At 44.0% G+C, this 19,144-nt stretch overlaps 1 protein-coding gene across 1 annotated transcript in view; it reads left to right on the top strand.

Moving 5' to 3' along the window:
- Positions 1-19,144, top strand: part of MEI1 (meiotic double-stranded break formation protein 1) — a 268,519-nt gene that overhangs the window by 154,372 nt on the left and 95,003 nt on the right. Inside the window, exon 17 of the mRNA XM_075286804.1 lies at positions 6,425-6,518. Coding sequence (XP_075142905.1) covers positions 6,425-6,518 — 94 coding nt within the window. The remainder of the gene's footprint in view (positions 1-6,424; positions 6,519-19,144) is intronic.

Raw genomic sequence — 19,144 nt, 5'->3', positions numbered from 1 at the left:
TTTGAGGTGATTGTAGTAGTCAGACTCTGCGGAGGGCAGATACATCACATGATTGACAGAGCTGCTGGAAGTCATGTGCTCTGCATTAACTGTCTACCCTTGTGGGAAGAATATGCAAATGTGTTTCCCAGGATATAAATAAGGAAACACTGCCTCGGTATGCTGCCCTCTATTGGAAGCAGCTCCCTTGAACATCATGCCCAAATTTCCAACAAGCCTTTAATTGCAATGATGTGGGATTTTGCAAGTCCGTATCATCCCAACTGTGGACGTCCGTTTCGATCTGATTGGATCTCATCAGCACAGTCTAGGGAGAACTGACTGGGCTAGAAGTCTCTCACCTCTGCCAAGTCAGTTCTCCCTAGACTGTGCTGATGAGATCCAAATGGATCCACAGTTTCAAATCGAAACGGCCGTCCACAGTTGGGATCAGTGGCATAACTACCACCATAGCAGCGGTAGCAGCTGCCACAGGGCCCGGGACATTAGGGGCCCGGTGACAGCTGCTACCGCTGCTATCATTAAGGAGGTCTTTTCGGACCCCCGAGTATAATGATCGGGGCCCCCTGTTGGTGGAATACTTTCCACCAACAGGGGGCCCCGAAGCTGCAGCAACGGCTGAGACACAGGAGCTGCATGCAGGTCTGGCTCCTCTCAGCGCTGCAGGACGATCCCCCTCTCTCCCCCCTCCCTTTCTCTGCTGTCCTCTGCCCACCAATGAGAGGAGGAGGCGGGGCTTATCCCTGCCGTCCAGCACAGAAGAGAAGAGGAAGAAGCTGCTCTAGGAAAATGAAACTGAAGCTACACAGGTACGTATTGGGGTTACTATACTTATTACTATCAGGCATTTGGGGGGATTACTTGTGTTTTAGTAACTCCATGTGCCTCATAGTAATAGCAGTTAACCCCATCATCTCCCTCACATTAACCCCTGTTTGCCTCACCATAAGAGTTACTGATATGTGAGACATTTGGGGGTAATAGTAATGAAGATACTTTATTATTACCTCCATGTCTCTCACATATCAGTAACTCTTATGTGAGGTACACAAGGCTTAATGTGAGGGACATGATAGGGTTAACTGTTATTAATATGAGGCACATGGAGTTACTAAATTGTAATGCACAGGACCAGATTTTTTTTTATCCACAATTTGTCCTGGTATAGCGGTCAGCGGTTACAGTATTTAGTCCTGTAGGGGCCACTAAGGGACATAATACTGTGTGCAGGGGGCCACTATTGGGTATAATACTGTGTGCAGGGGCCACTAAGGGACATAATACTGTGTGCAGGGGCCACTAAGGGACATAATACTGTGTGCAGGGGCCACTATGGGACATAATAGAGCGCGCAGGAATGCGTAGGAGGGACTCGGTCAAGATCTTCGGTGTCGGGGGGGCCCCATGTCAAAAGTTCGCCACGGGGCCCCGCCATTCCTAGTTACGCCACTGGTTGGGATGATACTGACTTGGCAAAATCCTTCATCATTGCAATTAAAGGCTTGTTGGAAAGTCGGCATGATGTTCAAGGGAGCTGCTACCAATAGAGGGCAGCATACTAAGGCAGTGTTTCCTTATTTACATCCTGGGAAACACATTTGCATATTCTTCCCACAATCCCCTACAGTGGAGTGAAAATGGTGGTCTCTCCCTAAGGAGTGACAATATCCCCTTAATCTTGTCTACCTCTGTTCATTCTCAGGTTGAGCAAAGCGGTCTCCTCTGTCCTCTCCTGCTTCTAAGCTCTAACATAATAAAATAATGCAGTAATATCTACAAATCATGGATTATTTGGTAAATATAGACCCCACACTTTTAGACCACAGACTGAACAGATCTGAATTCAAGATTTTCGAATTGACACTGTAATAGTTATATTTTTAAATATGATCCCGTCGCAGTCCCAACTTGAAATTTGGTACAGATGTGACTATGAAAATAGCAGGCACATGTGCATTTTTGGAGACTTTAAAATTAAACCTTTTTTTTCGGGAATGCGTTTTAAAATTTTGCGTTTGCATTCGCATGGGTAAAATATTAACAAACATACTCTTGACATATCCGGGGAAAGCCTGTACAGTTCTGAGTAAAATGATGTTTATTTTGTTTCTTTTTCCAAACTTTGAAAATCAAATTAAAAAAAAAAATCTAGAATTTATTTTCCTCACTTTTTGCATTCTCTGACACACTATTACCAGCTAACAAAATCTCAAAATAATTAAAAATATAGAGGTAAAAATCATTGGTTCACTTGACATGGAATGACCCAGCTAGCTGGCTCACACATGCGCAATTGTTCGCCTCGCCCACGTCATCGATGATGCAACCAGAGAGGAGATGGCAGGAAAGAAAGGTAAGTATGCCGAGTCTGGTGTAGTGAGGGGAGAAGACAGGAAGTGAGGAGACGGGAGGGCAGGACTGGAGACAGCAGCTGTGTAATGAGGGGAGGGGACGAGAAGTAAAGAGACTAGAGGGCAAGGTTGGAGACAGAAGAAGTGTAGTGAGGGAGAGGAGACGGGGGGAGGGCTCAGGAGGAGAGAGAGAGAGTATAGTATGTGATTCCCATCTCCAAAACTGACGAGAAGGGAAACTGAAAAAATCTGCCTGGGGTGGTCATGTGACCGCCCCAGCGATCAAGGTAAATATATTTCCTTCTGTTAATAAAAGTGAATTATAAAGTGGATGGGGGGAATGTTTATTTTAGGGTAAAAATTTATTTTTATCTCGGACAACCCCTTTTAAATGGGTTGTACATTTTTGCCTGGACAACCACTTTACTGTCCAGATGTCACACGGCCACTATTCACTGCCATGTGAATGTAGCTTAAAGGGATTCTACCGCTAAACCAACATTTTTTTTTTCTAATTACCACGTCGGAATAGCCTTAAGAAAGGCTATTTGTCTCTTACCTGTAGACGTGGTCACCGTGGCGCCGTTCCTTAGAAATACCGGTTTTAACTGGTATACAAATGAGTTCTCCACAGCAATGAGGGTGGTCCCCAGCGCTCAAAGGGCAATGGGGGCGTCCCCACTGCTGCCGGAGAGCTCTTTCCAGCGACGCCTCCATCTTCAGCTGCAACCCCGCCTCTTCTGTCTTCATCTGTCGGTCCAACTTCTGACGCCTGCGCAGTACGCTCCTGTATTGAACTACAAGAGCAAGAGCGGCCTCCCAAAATATTGTGCAACCCACATTGCACAATAATATTGAACGTCTATGGGCCACTTTACACACAAAATCCTGAATTGGCTAAAGTGGCCCATAGACGTTCAATATTATTGTGCAATGTGGGTTGCACAATATTTTGACGGCGGCCCCCAGATGGTCAATATTATTGTACAATATTTTGGTTTGTACAAAAGATTGTTCCGTATGGAGGCGATATTGCATGTTGTGCAATACATTGCGCAATCTCGAGCACAGACGTACAACCACATTGTGCAAACAGTCCCTGCCAGAAGTCAACTGAATTGTGTTGCGTGATAATTGCTGTGACCGCAAGTTGTAAAAAAGGAACGAAAAAAGGTTCGCAGAAAAGTAGAAAATGGGCCAAACAGTGGTTTATTAATAGGGAGAAGTTCACCCACGACAAATTAATTGAACCAAATGATTCCCACATTTTTGTACGAATGGACGGAGAATTATTTGATGAACTCCTTGCTTTGGTTACTCCTGAAATCGGTAAAAGGAACACGATCAAGCCCAAATACCCATGCATATGCATCACTAACACAAAAAAAATTGCCTAATATTGCCAACAGACGGCACAATATTATCCCATCTGCACAATATATTTTCAAGATGGTGAACATCACACAATATATTGCACAACCATTCTATATTGTCCACATACGATCAATTATATTGCACAAACCAAAATATTGCGCCATAATATTGATGGTCTAGGGGCCCCTTAAGGCAACGATCATATCTGCCTTGGAGGAGGACTTTTTCTTCCTCCGGTTTGTTTTAAAAGGACGGACACCTGTCGGTACCTATTATAGTCAAAGGGGTGCATCGGGCGCCATGTGTTTCCACTGTATCACCAGTCTTCCTCCAATGTATCAGAAGAACAGAGAGGTAACGCTAATGTGAATCTAGCATTTGCTTGTCTTTAAAACAGTAGGATTTATACAGGGTATACATTAAAATGGACATTTAAGGATTGTTTGATGATGGAAGTACTATTATGGTAACTATGGAAAATGGCAACATTAAACATTGCATAACAACTTTTAGTTTACTAGCAACTTAAAGAAATACATGTTTAATAGCTTTTTGTTTTCAATTACATACAGAGGAGAAAATAAATGTTTGACACACTGACAATTTTGCAAGTTTTCCCAACTACAAAGAACGGAGAGGTCTGTAATTTGTATTGTAGGTACTCTTCAACTGTGAGAATGAATCTAAAAAAAAGCCAGAAAATTACATTGTATGAATTTTTAAATAATTAATTTGCTTTTTATTGCATGAAATAAGTATTTGATCACCTACCAACCAGCAAGAACTCTGGCTCTGGATTGTTAGTTTTTCTTTAAGAAGCCCTCCTACTCTGCATTCATTACCTGTATCAATCGTACCTGTTTGAATTCGTTACCTGTATAAAAGACACCTGTCCACACACTCAATCAATCACACTCCAACCTCTCCACCATAGCCAAGACCAAAGAGCTGTCTAAGGACACCAGGGACCAAATTGTAGACCTGCACAAGACTGGGATGGGCTTCAGAATAATAGGCAAACATCTTAGTGAGCAGACAACAACTGTTGGCGCAATTATTAGAAGACACGAGATGACTGTCAATCTTCCTCAGTTTGGAACTCCATACAAGATTTTGCCTTGTAGGGTAAGGATGATTCTGAGAAAGGTCATAAATCAGCCCAGAACTACACGGGAGGACCTGGTCAATGACCTGAAGAGAGCTGGGACCACAGTCTCCAAGATTATCACTATACCAGGGCACACAAGCTCCCAACATGTGTCCAGACCCATTTGAAGTTCTGTTTTTCTATTATATCAAATACTTATTTCATACAATAAATTGCACATTAATTGTTCAACCACTTCCGGACCATCCATTGGGTATATACTGTACATCTGGAAGCTGGCTGCCTTGTTCTGACAGGACGTATTGGTACATACAAGCATGAGATCCTGCAGCTGCTGAAACTGGAAGCCGGCTGGAGCTCCCAGAGAGAAGGCAAGGAAGGTGTATTACCTTCTCGATCGCTGTGTACACAGAGCGCAATGAGCGCTGCATACAACGCTATTGGCGCTGCCATGCTGAAGCCGCCCTCTGACACGGCGGTCACGTGATCTGCCGGGCTCAGCGTTTTGCAAGAGCTGTTGGGTCCTACAGGAGCCAGATCAGCTCTATAAGATGTGTATATTACCATGCAGTAAGCTGTATTCCTCCTGCAACTGGGGCTAAATGTACCAGCCCCAGATGCTGGGGAAATCAGTCTCCAACACAACAAAAAAAAAGTCATCACATGTGGCAACACGGTGGGTCAGTGATTAGCACTGAAGCCTTCCAGCGCTGGAGTCCTGGGTTCAAATCCTGCCGAGAACAACATTTGCAAGGAGTTTGTATGTTCTCCCAGTGTTCACATGGTTTGCATGAAAAAAAAATAAAAATGTACATTGTGATCCCAATATGGGGCTCACAATGTACATTTAAAAAAAAAAAAAAAAAAAGTGATCACATGTCCCCAAATGTCTATTATGACCTTATGAGGACACAATGTAAAAAAATAAATAAATGTAAATAAAATAATTTAAAAAAGTAATTAACTAATACGCCAATAAAACGCCATTATTAAAGGTTATAGCCCCACCCCTGTCACCACACAAAATATAAATTACCATAATGGAAAGGAACATCTATTTTATAAAGTTTTTTTTTTTTTTTTTAGTAGCACTTTGTGTTATTTAAAAAAGTAAATAAATAGTGAAAAACAGACACAATTTCTCTCCTAGTTTGTTTATATTTTTACGGATATAAAAAAAATTAAAACACATGCAAAGATAAAAACAACATGAATATAAAGCCCTATGTGTCACCAAAAAAAAGACACAGAAATTAGTTTAATAACACATATGAAAAAAATGTTACAGCCTTGAAAACAGCACATATATATATAAAAAAAAAAAAAAAACCTAAAATGTGTCTAGTCTGGAAAGGGTAAAGGATCTGGTATGGAAGTGGTTAAAAATCTTGGCATGTGATTTGTTTTTCGTTACTGTCTCTCACAGTTGAAGTGCACCTACAATAACAATTACAGATCTCTCCATTCTTTGTAGGTAGGAAAACTTGCAAAATCGCCAGTATATGAAATACTTATTTTTCCCGTAATATATCTTACCTGAAAAGATCTGCTAGCATCTTTATAAGAGTATTTTTTTTTCTTCTTTTTGAAGGAACACTAATCTGAACAATGCTTGTTCTGAGTTTCTTTGTCACTTATGTAGCATTGTTTGGGAAGCAAAATCAGCTAATGAGACAAATTCTCAAGCAGGTAACTAACGGTTCATTACACAAAAATTGTAAACACTTAAATTATATCAGACCCTTAAATATTCAACAAGGTAAAGCTAGCTAAATCCTCTGTTCTACTTTTATTAAGGTTGGATTCATAGCTAGGTTGGAGTATCAGTTTGCCATCTCTTTTTCATTATGTGCCCAAATTGTGAAATGAGAAACTTTTGCACAACTTTTTCGTTCATCGTTTCAGTTAAAAACAACAGACCTGATGGATTCTATTATAGTCAGTGGGTTCTGTCAGTCTCCATTTGTGTACTCTTTTAGTGGTCCGTTTGTCTGTTGTTCTGGCCCACCAACAGACTAGAACGACCGATACTCCAACAAAGGTGTGAATGTAGCATAAGCCTTTCCTGCCTGAGTCAGTCTCTATCCAAAATGAAAAGGCTTAGGCTAGGTTCACAACTGCGCTGGGCTGGAGGTTCTGATCGACTGAGATCCTGACTGTTAAAACAGCAGTTACCCGCGGACACAAGCAGACTTTAGAGACTGTAATGGGATTTGTCATGTATCCGCTGTTTTTATACTGAAAGCGGTGGAGTGTACATACAGGACTTTTCTTTCTGCCAATTTCTGGCAGATTCTTTGGCAGAAACGTTGGCACAAATATGAACTTAGACCAACAACTATTATGGCGAATCCCTCATCCACCCCTTCAAAAAGCAACTATTAATAATAAATGGGGTGTTATAAGGACAATCTATTGTTAATAAATCTAGGGGAACCCCCTCCCATACTTATATAATAGTTCCCTAGGGTTATTAAAGGGGCTCTATCAGCAAAATCATGCTGCTAGAGCCCCACATATGCGTGAATAGCCTTTAAAAAGGCTATTCAGGCACTGTAAATGTTATATTAAACTACCCCCCAGTTTTAAAATAATACCCTAAAAAAGAATGTGATCTACTTACTCATCGTGCACGCTGGGCGGGCATTCAGGGTGCGCCATCTTCTTCATCCACACCTCCTCTTCCTCCGATGTCCCCGCTCGCGAACTGACATTGATTAGAAAAAATGGCCTGGGCGCATGCGCAGTAGCATGCGGCTTCTACTACGGCTACTGCGCATGCGCCCAGGCCATTTTTTCTAATCAATGTCAGTTCGCGAGCGCCGAAGGAGGACGGGACCCAAGGACATCGGAGGAAGAGGAGGCGTGGAAGAAGAAGACACACCCTGAATGCCCGCCCAGCGTGCACGATGCGTAAGTAGATCATTCTTTTTTAGGTTTTGCTGATAGAGCCCCTTTAACAATAAACCCTCCTTATAAATAGCCCCATCCCCTTATAAATTACACTGAAATTATTAAAACTAATCCCTTTTAGTAAATATGTGCCCCTCTTATCAGTAATAAAGATTAGAGATGAGCGAACAGTGTTCTATCGAACTCATGTTCGATCGGATATTAGGCTGTTCGGCATGTTCGAATCGAATCGAATCGAACACCGCGTGGTAAAGTGCGCCATTACTCGATTCCCCTCCCACCTTCCCTGGCGCCTTTTTTGCTCCAATAACAGCGCAGGGTAGGTGGGACAGGAACTACGACACCGGTGACGTTGAAAAAAGTAGGCAAAACCCATTGGCTGCCGAAAACATGTGACCTCTAATTTAAAAGAACAGCGACGCCCAGCTTCGCGTCATTCTGAGCTTGCAGTTCACCGGGGACGGAGGTTTCCGTCCAGTTAGCTAGGGGTTAGATTCTGGGTAGGCAGGGACAGGCTAGGATAGGAAGGAGAAGACAACCAACAGCTAAATTCCAGGGAGAAGCTTGTCAGTGTAACGTGGCATTGACGGGCTCAATTGCCGCAACCCAGCCTTCCGCGGATCCAGAATGGAATACACTGACAGTGTATTCCCATATACCCGATATATACCCCCGATACCCATTCCAATGGTGTGCCCCCCCACCTTCACCCCAGAAATACCCTGCAAGTCCCCTAGCAATAGAATTGGGGCTATATACACCCACTATTTTTGCTACTGGTATATAGTGCCATTGTCTGACTGGGAATTCAAAGAATAAATTGGGGTTACAAATACCCTCATTTCTTGCTACTGCCATATAGTGCCAGTTTCTGACTGGTAATTCAAAGAATATATTGGGGTTACGTGCACCCACAATTTTTGCTACTGGTATATAGTGCCATTGTCTGACTGGGAATTCAAAGAATATATTGGGGTTACAAATACCCTCATTTCTTGCTACTGGTATATAGTGCCATTGTCTGACTGGGAATTCAAAGAATATATTGGGGTTACAAATACCCTCATTTCTTGCTACTGGTATATAGTGCCATTGTCTGACTGGGAATTCAAAGAATATATTGGGGTTACAAATACCCTCATTTCTTGCTACTGCCATATAGTGCCAGTTTCTGACTGGTAATTCAAAGAATATATTGGGGTTACGTGCACCCACAATTTTTGCTACTGGTATATAGTGCCATTGTCTGACTGGGAATTCAAAGAATATATTGGGGTTACAAATACCCTCATTTCTTGCTACTGCCATATAGTGCCAGTTTCTGACTGGTAATTCAAAGAATATATTGGTTATAAATACCCTCATTTCTTGCTACTGGTATATAGTGCCATTGTCTGACTGGGAATTCAAAGAATATATTGGGGTTATAAATACCCTCATTTCTTGCTACTGGTATATAGTGCCATTGTCTGACTGGGAATTCAAAGAATATATTGGGGTTACAAATACCCTCATTTCTTGCTACTGCCATATAGTGCCAGTTTCTGACTGGGAATTCAAAGAATATATTGGTGTTATAAATACCCTCATTTCTTGCTACTGGTATATAGTGCCATTGTCTGACTGGGAATTCAAAGAATATATTGGGGTTACAAATACCCTCATTTCTTGCTACTGCCATATAGTGCCAGTTTCTGACTGGTAATTCAAAGAATATATTGGGGTTACGTGCACCCACAATTTTTGCTACTGGTATATAGTGCCATTGTCTGACTGGGAATTCAAAGAATATATTGGGGTTACAAATACCCTCATTTCTTGCTACTGGTATATAGTGCCATTGTCTGACTGGGAATTCAAAGAATATATTGGGGTTACAAATACCCTCATTTCTTGCTACTGGTATATAGTGCCATTGTCTGACTGGGAATTCAAAGAATATATTGGGGTTACAAATACCCTCATTTCTTGCTACTGCCATATAGTGCCAGTTTCCGACTGGTAATTCAAAGAATATATTGGGGTTATAAATACCCTCATTTCTTGCTACTGGTATATAGTGCCATTGTCTGACTGGGAATTCAAAGAATATATTGGGGTTACAAATACCCTCATTTCTTGCTACTGGTATATAGTGCCATTGTCTGACTGGGAATTCAAAGAATATATTGGGGTTACAAATACCCTCATTTCTTGCTACTGGTATATAGTGCCATTGTCTGACTGGGAATTCAAAGAATATATTGGGGTTACAAATACCCTCATTTCTTGCTACTGCCATATAGTGCCAGTTTCTGACTGGTAATTCAAAGAATATATTGGGGTTACGTGCACCCACAATTTTTGCTACTGGTATATAGTGCCATTGTCTGATTGGGAATTCAAAGAATATATTGGGGTTATAAATACCCTCATTTCTTGCTACTGGTATATAGTGCCATTGTCTGACTGGGAATTCAAAGAATATATTGGGGTTATAAATACCCTCATTTCTTGCTACTGGTATATAGTGCCATTGTCTGACTGGTAATTCAAAGAATATATTGGGGTTACGTGCACCCACAATTTTTGCTACTGGTATATAGTGCCATTGTCTGACTGGGAATTCAAAGAATATATTGGGGTTACAAATACCCTCATTTCTTGCTACTGGTATATAGTGCCATTGTCTGACTGGGAATTCAAAGAATATATTGGGGTTACAAATACCCTCATTTCTTGCTACTGGTATATAGTGCCATTGTCTGACTGGGAATTCAAAGAATATATTGGGGTTACAAATACCCTCATTTCTTGCTACTGCCATATAGTGCCAGTTTCTGACTGGTAATTCAAAGAATATATTGGGGTTACGTGCACCCACAATTTTTGCTACTGGTATATAGTGCCATTGTCTGACTGGGAATTCAAAGAATATATTGGGGTTATAAATACCCTCATTTCTTGCTACTGGTATATAGTGCCATTGTCTGACTTGGAATTCAAAGAATATATTGGGGTTACAAATACCCTCATTTCTTGCTACTGCCATATAGTGCCAGTTTCTGACTGGGAATTCAAAGAATATATTGGGGTTACAAATACCCTCATTTCTTGCTACTGGTATATAGTGCCATTGTCTGACTGGGAATTCAAAGAATATATTGGGGTTACAAATACCCTCATTTCTTGCTACTGCCATATAGTGCCATTGTCTGACTGGGAATTCAAAGAATATATTGGGGTTACAAATACCCTCATTTCTTGCTACTGCCATATAGTGCCAGTTTCTGACTGGTAATTCAAAGAATATATTGGGGTTACGTGCACCCACAATTTTTGCTACTGGTATATAGTGCCATTGTCTGATTGGGAATTCAAAGAATATATTGGGGTTATAAATACCCTCATTTCTTGCTACTGGTATATAGTGCCATTGTCTGACTGGGAATTCAAAGAATATATTGGGGTTATAAATACCCTCATTTCTTGCTACTGGTATATAGTGCCATTGTCTGACTGGTAATTCAAAGAATATATTGGGGTTACGTGCACCCACAATTTTTGCTACTGGTATATAGTGCCATTGTCTGACTGGGAATTCAAAGAATATATTGGGGTTACAAATACCCTCATTTCTTGCTACTGGTATATAGTGCCATTGTCTGACTGGGAATTCAAAGAATATATTGGGGTTACAAATACCCTCATTTCTTGCTACTGGTATATAGTGCCATTGTCTGACTGGGAATTCAAAGAATATATTGGGGTTACAAATACCCTCATTTCTTGCTACTGCCATATAGTGCCAGTTTCTGACTGGTAATTCAAAGAATATATTGGGGTTACGTGCACCCACAATTTTTGCTACTGGTATATAGTGCCATTGTCTGACTGGGAATTCAAAGAATATATTGGGGTTATAAATACCCTCATTTCTTGCTACTGGTATATAGTGCCATTGTCTGACTTGGAATTCAAAGAATATATTGGGGTTACAAATACCCTCATTTCTTGCTACTGCCATATAGTGCCAGTTTCTGACTGGTAATTCAAAGAATATATTGGGGTTACGTGCACCCACAATTTTTGCTACTGGTATATAGTGCCATTGTCTGACTGGGAATTCAAAGAATATATTGGGGTTACGTGCACCCACAATTTTTGCTACTGGTATATAGTGCCAATTTCTAACTGGGAATTCAAAATGCGCAAGGCTCCCGGAAAGGGACGTGGACGAGGCCGTGGGCGAGGTCGGGGGAATGGTTCTGGGGAGCAAGGTAGCATTGAAGCCACAGGGCGTCCCGTGCCTACTCCTGTGGGGCAGCAAGCATTGCACCACTCCACAGTGCCAGGGTTGCTTGCCACATTAACTAAACTGCAGGGTACAAACCTTAGTAGGCCCGAGAACCAGGAACAGGTCTTGCAATGGCTGTCAGAGAACGCTTACAGCACATTGTCCAGCAGCCAGTCAGACTCTGCCTCCTCTCCTCCTATTACCCAACAGTCTTGTCCTCCTTCCTCCCAAAATTCCCAAGCTTCACAGAACAATAACCCCAACTGTCCCTGCTCCCCAGAGCTGTTCTCCGCTCCTTTCATTGTCCCTCAACCTGCCTCTCCACGTCACGATTCCATGAACCCAACAGAGGAGCATCTGTGTCCAGATGCTCAAACACTAGAGTCTCCTCCATCTCCGTTCGATTTGGTGGTGGATGACCAGCAACCCACCCTCATCGACGATGATGTGACGCAGTTGCCGTCAGGGCATCCAGTTGACCGGCGCATTGTGCGGGAGGAGGAGATGAGACAGGAGTTGGAAGAGGAAGTGGTGGATGATGAGGACACTGACCCGACCTGGACAGGGGGGATGTCAAGCGGGGAAAGTAGTGTGGATGTTGAGGCAGGTGCAGCACCAAAAAGGGTAGCTAGAGGCAGAGGTCAGCAGCTTAGGCGAAGCCAGGCCACACCCGGAATCTCCCAAGATGTTCCAGTTCGTACCCAGCCCTGAAAAACTCCCACCTCGAGGGCACGTTTCTCGAAGGTGTGGAGTTTTTTCAAGGAATGCGCCGAGGACAGATATAGTGTTGTCTGCACAATTTGCCTCTCGAAATTGATTAGGGGCTCTGAGAAGAGCAACCTGTCCACCACTTCAATGCGCCGTCATTTGGAATCCAAGCACTGGAATCAGTGGCAGGCAGCAACGGCAGGACAAAGGCCGCCTGCCGTTCACGCCACTGCCACTGCCTCTGCCACTGCCTCTGCCACTGCCACTGCTGACTGTGCTGGCGATGCACTCCAGAGGACGAGCCAGGACACCACTTCATCTGCCTCCGCCACTTTGTTGACTTCTCCCTCATCCTCCCCTGTTCCTGTCTTATCTCCTTCTCCTGCACCATCAAAGGCACCATCAGGCGCTTCTTTACAACAACCCACCATCTCTCAGACATTGGAGCGGCGGCAGAAATACACTGCTAACCACCCACACGCGCAAGCCTTGAACGCCAACATCGCTAAACTGCTGGCCCAGGAGATGTTGGCGTTCCGGCTTGTTGAAACTCCCGCCTTCCTGGACCTGATGGCAACTGCGGCACCTCGCTATGCCGTCCCTAGCCGTCACTACTTCTCCCGGTGTGCCGTCCCCGACTTGCACCAGCACGTGTCACTCAACATCAGGCGGGCCCTTAGTTCCGCGCTTTGCACAAAGGTCCACTTGACCACCGACGCGTGGACAAGTGCATGCGGACAGGGACGCTACATTTCACTGACGGCACACTGGGTGAATGTAGTTGAGGCTGGGACTGCTTCCCAAACTGGCCCGGTGTACCTCGTCTCCCCGCCTAACATTCCTGGCAGGGACACGAGAAGAACACCCCCCTCCTCCTCCTCCTCTACCGCCTCCTCCTCCGCCACCGCCTCCTCCTCCGCTGTTAGATTGACCCCAGCTACGAGTTGGAAACGTTGCAGCACTGGCGTTGGTAGACGTCAGCAGGCTGTGCTGAAGCTGATCAGCTTGGGGGACAGACAGCACACTGCCTCCGAGGTGAGGGATGCCCTCCTCGATGAGACGGCAATATGGTTTGAGCCGCTGCACCTGGGCCCAGGCATGGTCGTTTGTGATAACGGCCGGAACCTGGTAGCAGCTCTGGAGCTTGCCGGACTCCAACATGTTCCATGCCTGGCCCACGTCTTCAACCTAGTGGTGCAACGTTTCCTAAAGAGCTACCCCAATGTTCCAGAGCTACTGGTGAAAGTGCGGCGCATGTGCGCCCACTTTCGCAAGTCGACAGTAGCCGCTGCTAGCTTAAAATCTCTCCAGCAACGCCTGCGTGTGCCACAACACCGGCTTTTGTGCGACGTCCCCACACGCTGGAACTCAACGTTTCAGATGTTGAATAGAGTGGTTGAGCAGCAGAGACCTTTGATGGAATACCAGCTACAAAACCCTAGGGTGCCACAAAGTCAGCTGCCTCAGTTTCACATCCATGAGTGGCCATGGATGAGAGACCTTTGTGACATCCTACGGGTCTTTGAGGAGTCCACAAGGAGGGTGAGCTCTGAGGATGCGATGGTGAGCCTTACAATCCCGCTCTTGTGTGTTCTGAGAGAATCCCTGATTGACATCAGGGATAACTCAGATCACACAGAGGAGTCAGGGATAGCATCCGATCCGTCACAGCTGGAGAGTAGGTCCACACATCTGTCCGCTTCACTGCGTTTAATGGAGGAGGAGGAGGAGGAGGAGGAAGAAGAGTTGTCCGATGATGTGATGGTGATACAGGAGGCTTCCGGGCAACTTCGAATCGTCCCATTGTTGCAGCGCGGATGGGTAGACATGGAGGATGAGGAGGAAATGGAGATTGAACTTTCCGGTGGGGCCAGAGGAGTCATGCCAACTAACACTGTGGCAGACATGGCTGAGTTCATGTTGGGGTGCTTTACAACCGACAAGCGTATTGTCAAAATCATGGAGGACAACCAGTACTGGATCTTTGCTATCCTTGACCCCCGGTATAAAAACAACATCTCGTCTTTTATTCCGGTAGAGGGGAGGGCCAATCGCATCAATGCTTGCCACAGGCAATTGGTGCAGAATATGATGGAGATGTTTCCAGCATGTGACGTTGGCGGCAGGGAGGGCAGTTCCTCCAGTAGGCAACCAAGTTCTCACCGGTCCACACAAACGAGGGGCACACTGTCTAAGGTCTGGGACACCTTGATGGCACCCCCTCGCCAAAGTGCCGCCACGGAGGGTCCTAGTGTCACCAGGCGTGAGAAGTATAGGCGCATGTTGCGGGAATACCTTTCTGACCACAGCCCTGTCCTCTCCGACCCCTCTGCGCCCTACACGTATTGGGTGTCAAAGTTGGACCTGTGGCTTGAACTTGCCCTATATGCCTTGGAGGTGCTGTCCTGTCCTGCCGCCAGCGTCCTATCTGAGAGGGTGTTCAGTGCAGCCGGTGGCATCATCACTGACAAGCGCACCCGTCTGTCAGCTGAGAGTGCCGACCGGCTCACTTTGATAAAAATGAACCACCACTGGATAGAGCCTTCATTTTTGTGCCCACCTGTGTAAAGCACCCCAACATGAAACTCCATGTCTGTACTCAACCTCTCCAATTCCTCCGCATCCTCATACTCATCCACCATAAGCGTTGCACAATTCTGCTAATACTAGGCTCCCTCCACCCTGATTTCCCCCAACTCTGCTGGTTAGAGGCTCCCTCCACCCTGATTTCCACCAACTCTGCTGGTTAGAGGCTCCCTCCACCCTGCTTTCCCACAACTCTGCTGGTTAGAGGCTCCCTCCACCCTGCTTTCCCACAACTCTGCTGGTTAGAGGCTCCCTCCACCCTGCTTTCCCACAACTCTGCTGGTTAGAGGCTCCCTCCACCCTGATTTCCACCAACTCTGCTGGTTAGAGGCTCCCTCCACCCTGCTTTCCCACAACTCTGCTGGTAAGAGGCTCCCTCCACCCTGATTTCCACCAACTCTGCTGGTTAGAGGCTCCCTCCACCATGAATTGGTCCAAACTGGGCTGTTTAGAGGCTCCCTCCACCATGAATTGGTCCAAACTGGGGTTTTTAGAGGCTCCCTCCACCATGAATTGGTCCAAACTGGGCTGTTTAGAGGCTCCCTCCACCATGAATTGGTCCAAACTGGGGTTTTTAGAGGCTCCCTCCACCATGAATTGGTCCAAACTGGGGTTTTTAGAGGCTCCCTCCACCATGAATTTGCCCAAACTCTGCTGGTTAGAGGCTCAATCCACCCTGATTTTCAAAACAAATGTTGGTGCCAACCTCAACTTACTACAAGGGCCAAATTCACTGCTGGTGACAAGCTCTCCTCACTGCAAGTGCCAAATACACATGTTTCAAGGTGTTTTCCTACTGTCAGAGAGGTGGTATTGAGTGTGTAAAGTGTGTAGTTGTTAGGCTGTGATGTTGGGGTAATAGAGGGTCTTTGGTGTGTTAGATGCCCCCAGACATGCTTCCCCTGCTGTCCCAGTGTCATTCCAGAGGTGTTGGCATCATTTCCTGGGGTGTCATAGTGGACTTGGTGACCCTCCAGACACGGATTTGGGTTTCCCCCTTAACGAGTATCTGTTCCCCATAGACTATAATGGGGTTCGAAACCCGTTCGAACACACGAACATTGAGCGGCTGTTCGAATCGAATTTCGAACCTCGAACATTTTAGTGTTCGCTCATCTCTAATAAAGATATTTAATTTCTCAGAAAATAATAAAACTTACCTTACTGGACACCCGCTGAGTCCTGAGGCTGATGTGTGTCTCCATGCTAGAGGCCTCTGGAGCAGGACCTGTGATGATGTCACTACACCACGCCCCATGCACAGGTCCTGCTCCGTCTTCTATGCAGTGACATCTACTAAAGCTCCCTGCTCTATAATAAATGTCCATGACCACAGTATTGGCGTGTGTAGCACGTCAATTCACTTGTATCTAGGGCTCCCCTGATCCGGATCATCAGACCAAAGGGAATTGCAAGCCCTTGCTTCCTATAAATATTATTTCCACAAGATGAATGCTGTATTGGGTAAAAAAATTCAAGAGGGAAACCATTGTTTTTTTCACTTCACATCCCATAAAAATTTGGATAGAAAGGTATCAAAGCAACAAACTTTCACCACAATGGTATAAATAAAAAATACATCTGGCCCAGTAAGAATGGACACCTTATGAAAAATAAGACTCCTTATTAAATAATGAAAATTGAAAAATGGCGGCGACGGGAAGCAGTGAAAAGGCAGGGTGAAATTTTGACAGTTAAAGTCCAGTTATAATAACATATAGAGGCGTTAAACTCCCTTGCTGTCCCCCTTCTTAACCACAGCTGGATGGATATTGTGGGACTTTCTGCACCCACAGTTTAATCAGGGTACCCTAGCTGTTAGCCCTGGTTGCATGGTCAGTGAAAATAAAGAAACACATGCCAAATTTATTTTTATGTTGAACCCTGTAGATTGATGAGAGTTGTGCACTACACAGTGAATAGTGTCTTTTTTTTTTTTTTTTTTTTAACCATATAGGGACAAAAAATTTCCTAATGGTGATTGCCATCCATGATGCCAGCTGCTACCTTCTACCAGTGCGTGGCACAAGAGCCACCATATCACGGGTGTTAGGCATTCAGGCATATACTACACTAGAGTACAGGTCACCCTGAGACATACTGTGGGTACTAGAAGAAAATCAGAAAAAGTCCTTTCTCTTTGACAATGTGGCAGAGAACAGAGAAAGTTCTACCTCTGAAATTGTATAGTTCCAGGGCAGTACTTGCCTGGTGATGTGCCACTCACTTAGAAAAAATTCCATCTATAGAAAAGGTATGCTCAAAAACCACAATATACACTTCCAAACATGGTCTTTGTACAAAGGAGTGCTTCCACATATATTACACCATTTCAAAATAATAAACTTTTAAATTAATTTAACCCCTTCCCGCCGATGGCACTTTTTGACTTCCTGACCAAGCTCGATTTTTCAAAACTGACATGTGTCACTTTATGTGGCAATAACTTTGGAACGCTTTAACTTACCAAAGTGATTTTAAGATTGTTTTTTCGTAACACATTGTACTTCATGTTAGTGGTAAATTTTGGTTGATATGTTTTGTGTTTAATTATAAAAAAATTGGAAATTTGGTGGAAATTTTGAAAAATATGCATTTTATAAAGTTTGAAATGATGTGCATTGCATACAGATAGTCAGACCGCCAAAATTATATCATAAATCTCATGTCCCAGATCTCTGCTTTATGTCGGCATCAAACTTTAGTCACCCTTTTAATTTTTACGGACATTATAAGATTTACAAGTGAAACAACAATATTCAAAATTTTCAAGAAATTTCCATAACCCATTTTTTAAAGGGCCTAATCCAGTTATGAAAGCGTTTTGAAAGACCCTTGTATTAAAGCCCCCCATAAATCACCCCATTTTCAAAACTGCACCCCTTAAATAAGCCAAAACAACATATACCTAGTAATTTAACCCTATAAGTGCTTAACAGGAATTAATACAAAATGGAGGTGAAATTTTCAAATTTGAATTTATTTTACTAATATTTTCGTTTAGCCCTAGAATTTGCACATTCACAAGGGGTTAAAGGAGAAAACGCATCCCACAATTTGTTAGGCAAGTTCTCCCGACTACCATAGTACCCCACTTGTGGGTGTAAACTAATATATGGACGCACAGCGAGACGCAGGAGGGAAGGCGCGCCAAAGAGCTTTTAGAGGGCAGATCTGGCTGTGATCAGTTTCAGGAACCATGTCGCATTTACAAAGCCCTTGAGGAGTCAAAACAGTGGAAACCTCTAGAAAGTGACCCCATTTTGAAAACCGCACCCCTCAATTTATCAAGTGATGTAGTGAGCATTAGTAACCCCGAAGTGAATATGTAAGCTGTGCGGAGTAAATTGGGTACACCAAATCCCATTCTATTTTCCCACCAGCTCCTATGACGTGGATGGGGAAGAGGGGCATTCTGGGGGATCAGCGCTGCTATATTATCTCTCATAAGCTCTAAATATGGGGTGTCCCCTGAAAACGCTCGCACAGCTTACACATTTCCTTCTAGTCGCAGCCACTTATGTCCTAATGATTTGGCGACTTTTGGGGTTTTTGTCTTCACATTGTACAAGGTAGATTTTTAATCTTTATTTTCTGGCAATGTGGCCATATGAGGGCTTGGTGTTTGCGGTATTAGATGTACTTTTCAATGCCACCATTTTGGGGCCTGTAACTTATTGACTACATTTTATTAACTCTTTCTGGGTGGGATGTAAAAGGAAACATCAATTCTGGCATTGCTTTTTAGCATTTTTTTTTTTTCCCGTGCAGCGTACAGCATAAGTAACATGTTACCTTTATTCTGCGGGTCGGTACGGTTACGGCGAT

The sequence above is a fragment of the Leptodactylus fuscus genome, chromosome 9 (assembly GCF_031893055.1).
Source record: "Leptodactylus fuscus isolate aLepFus1 chromosome 9, aLepFus1.hap2, whole genome shotgun sequence".
Taxonomy (NCBI): domain Eukaryota; kingdom Metazoa; phylum Chordata; class Amphibia; order Anura; family Leptodactylidae; genus Leptodactylus; species Leptodactylus fuscus.
This window is presented reverse-complemented; position numbering and strand designations above follow the sequence as displayed.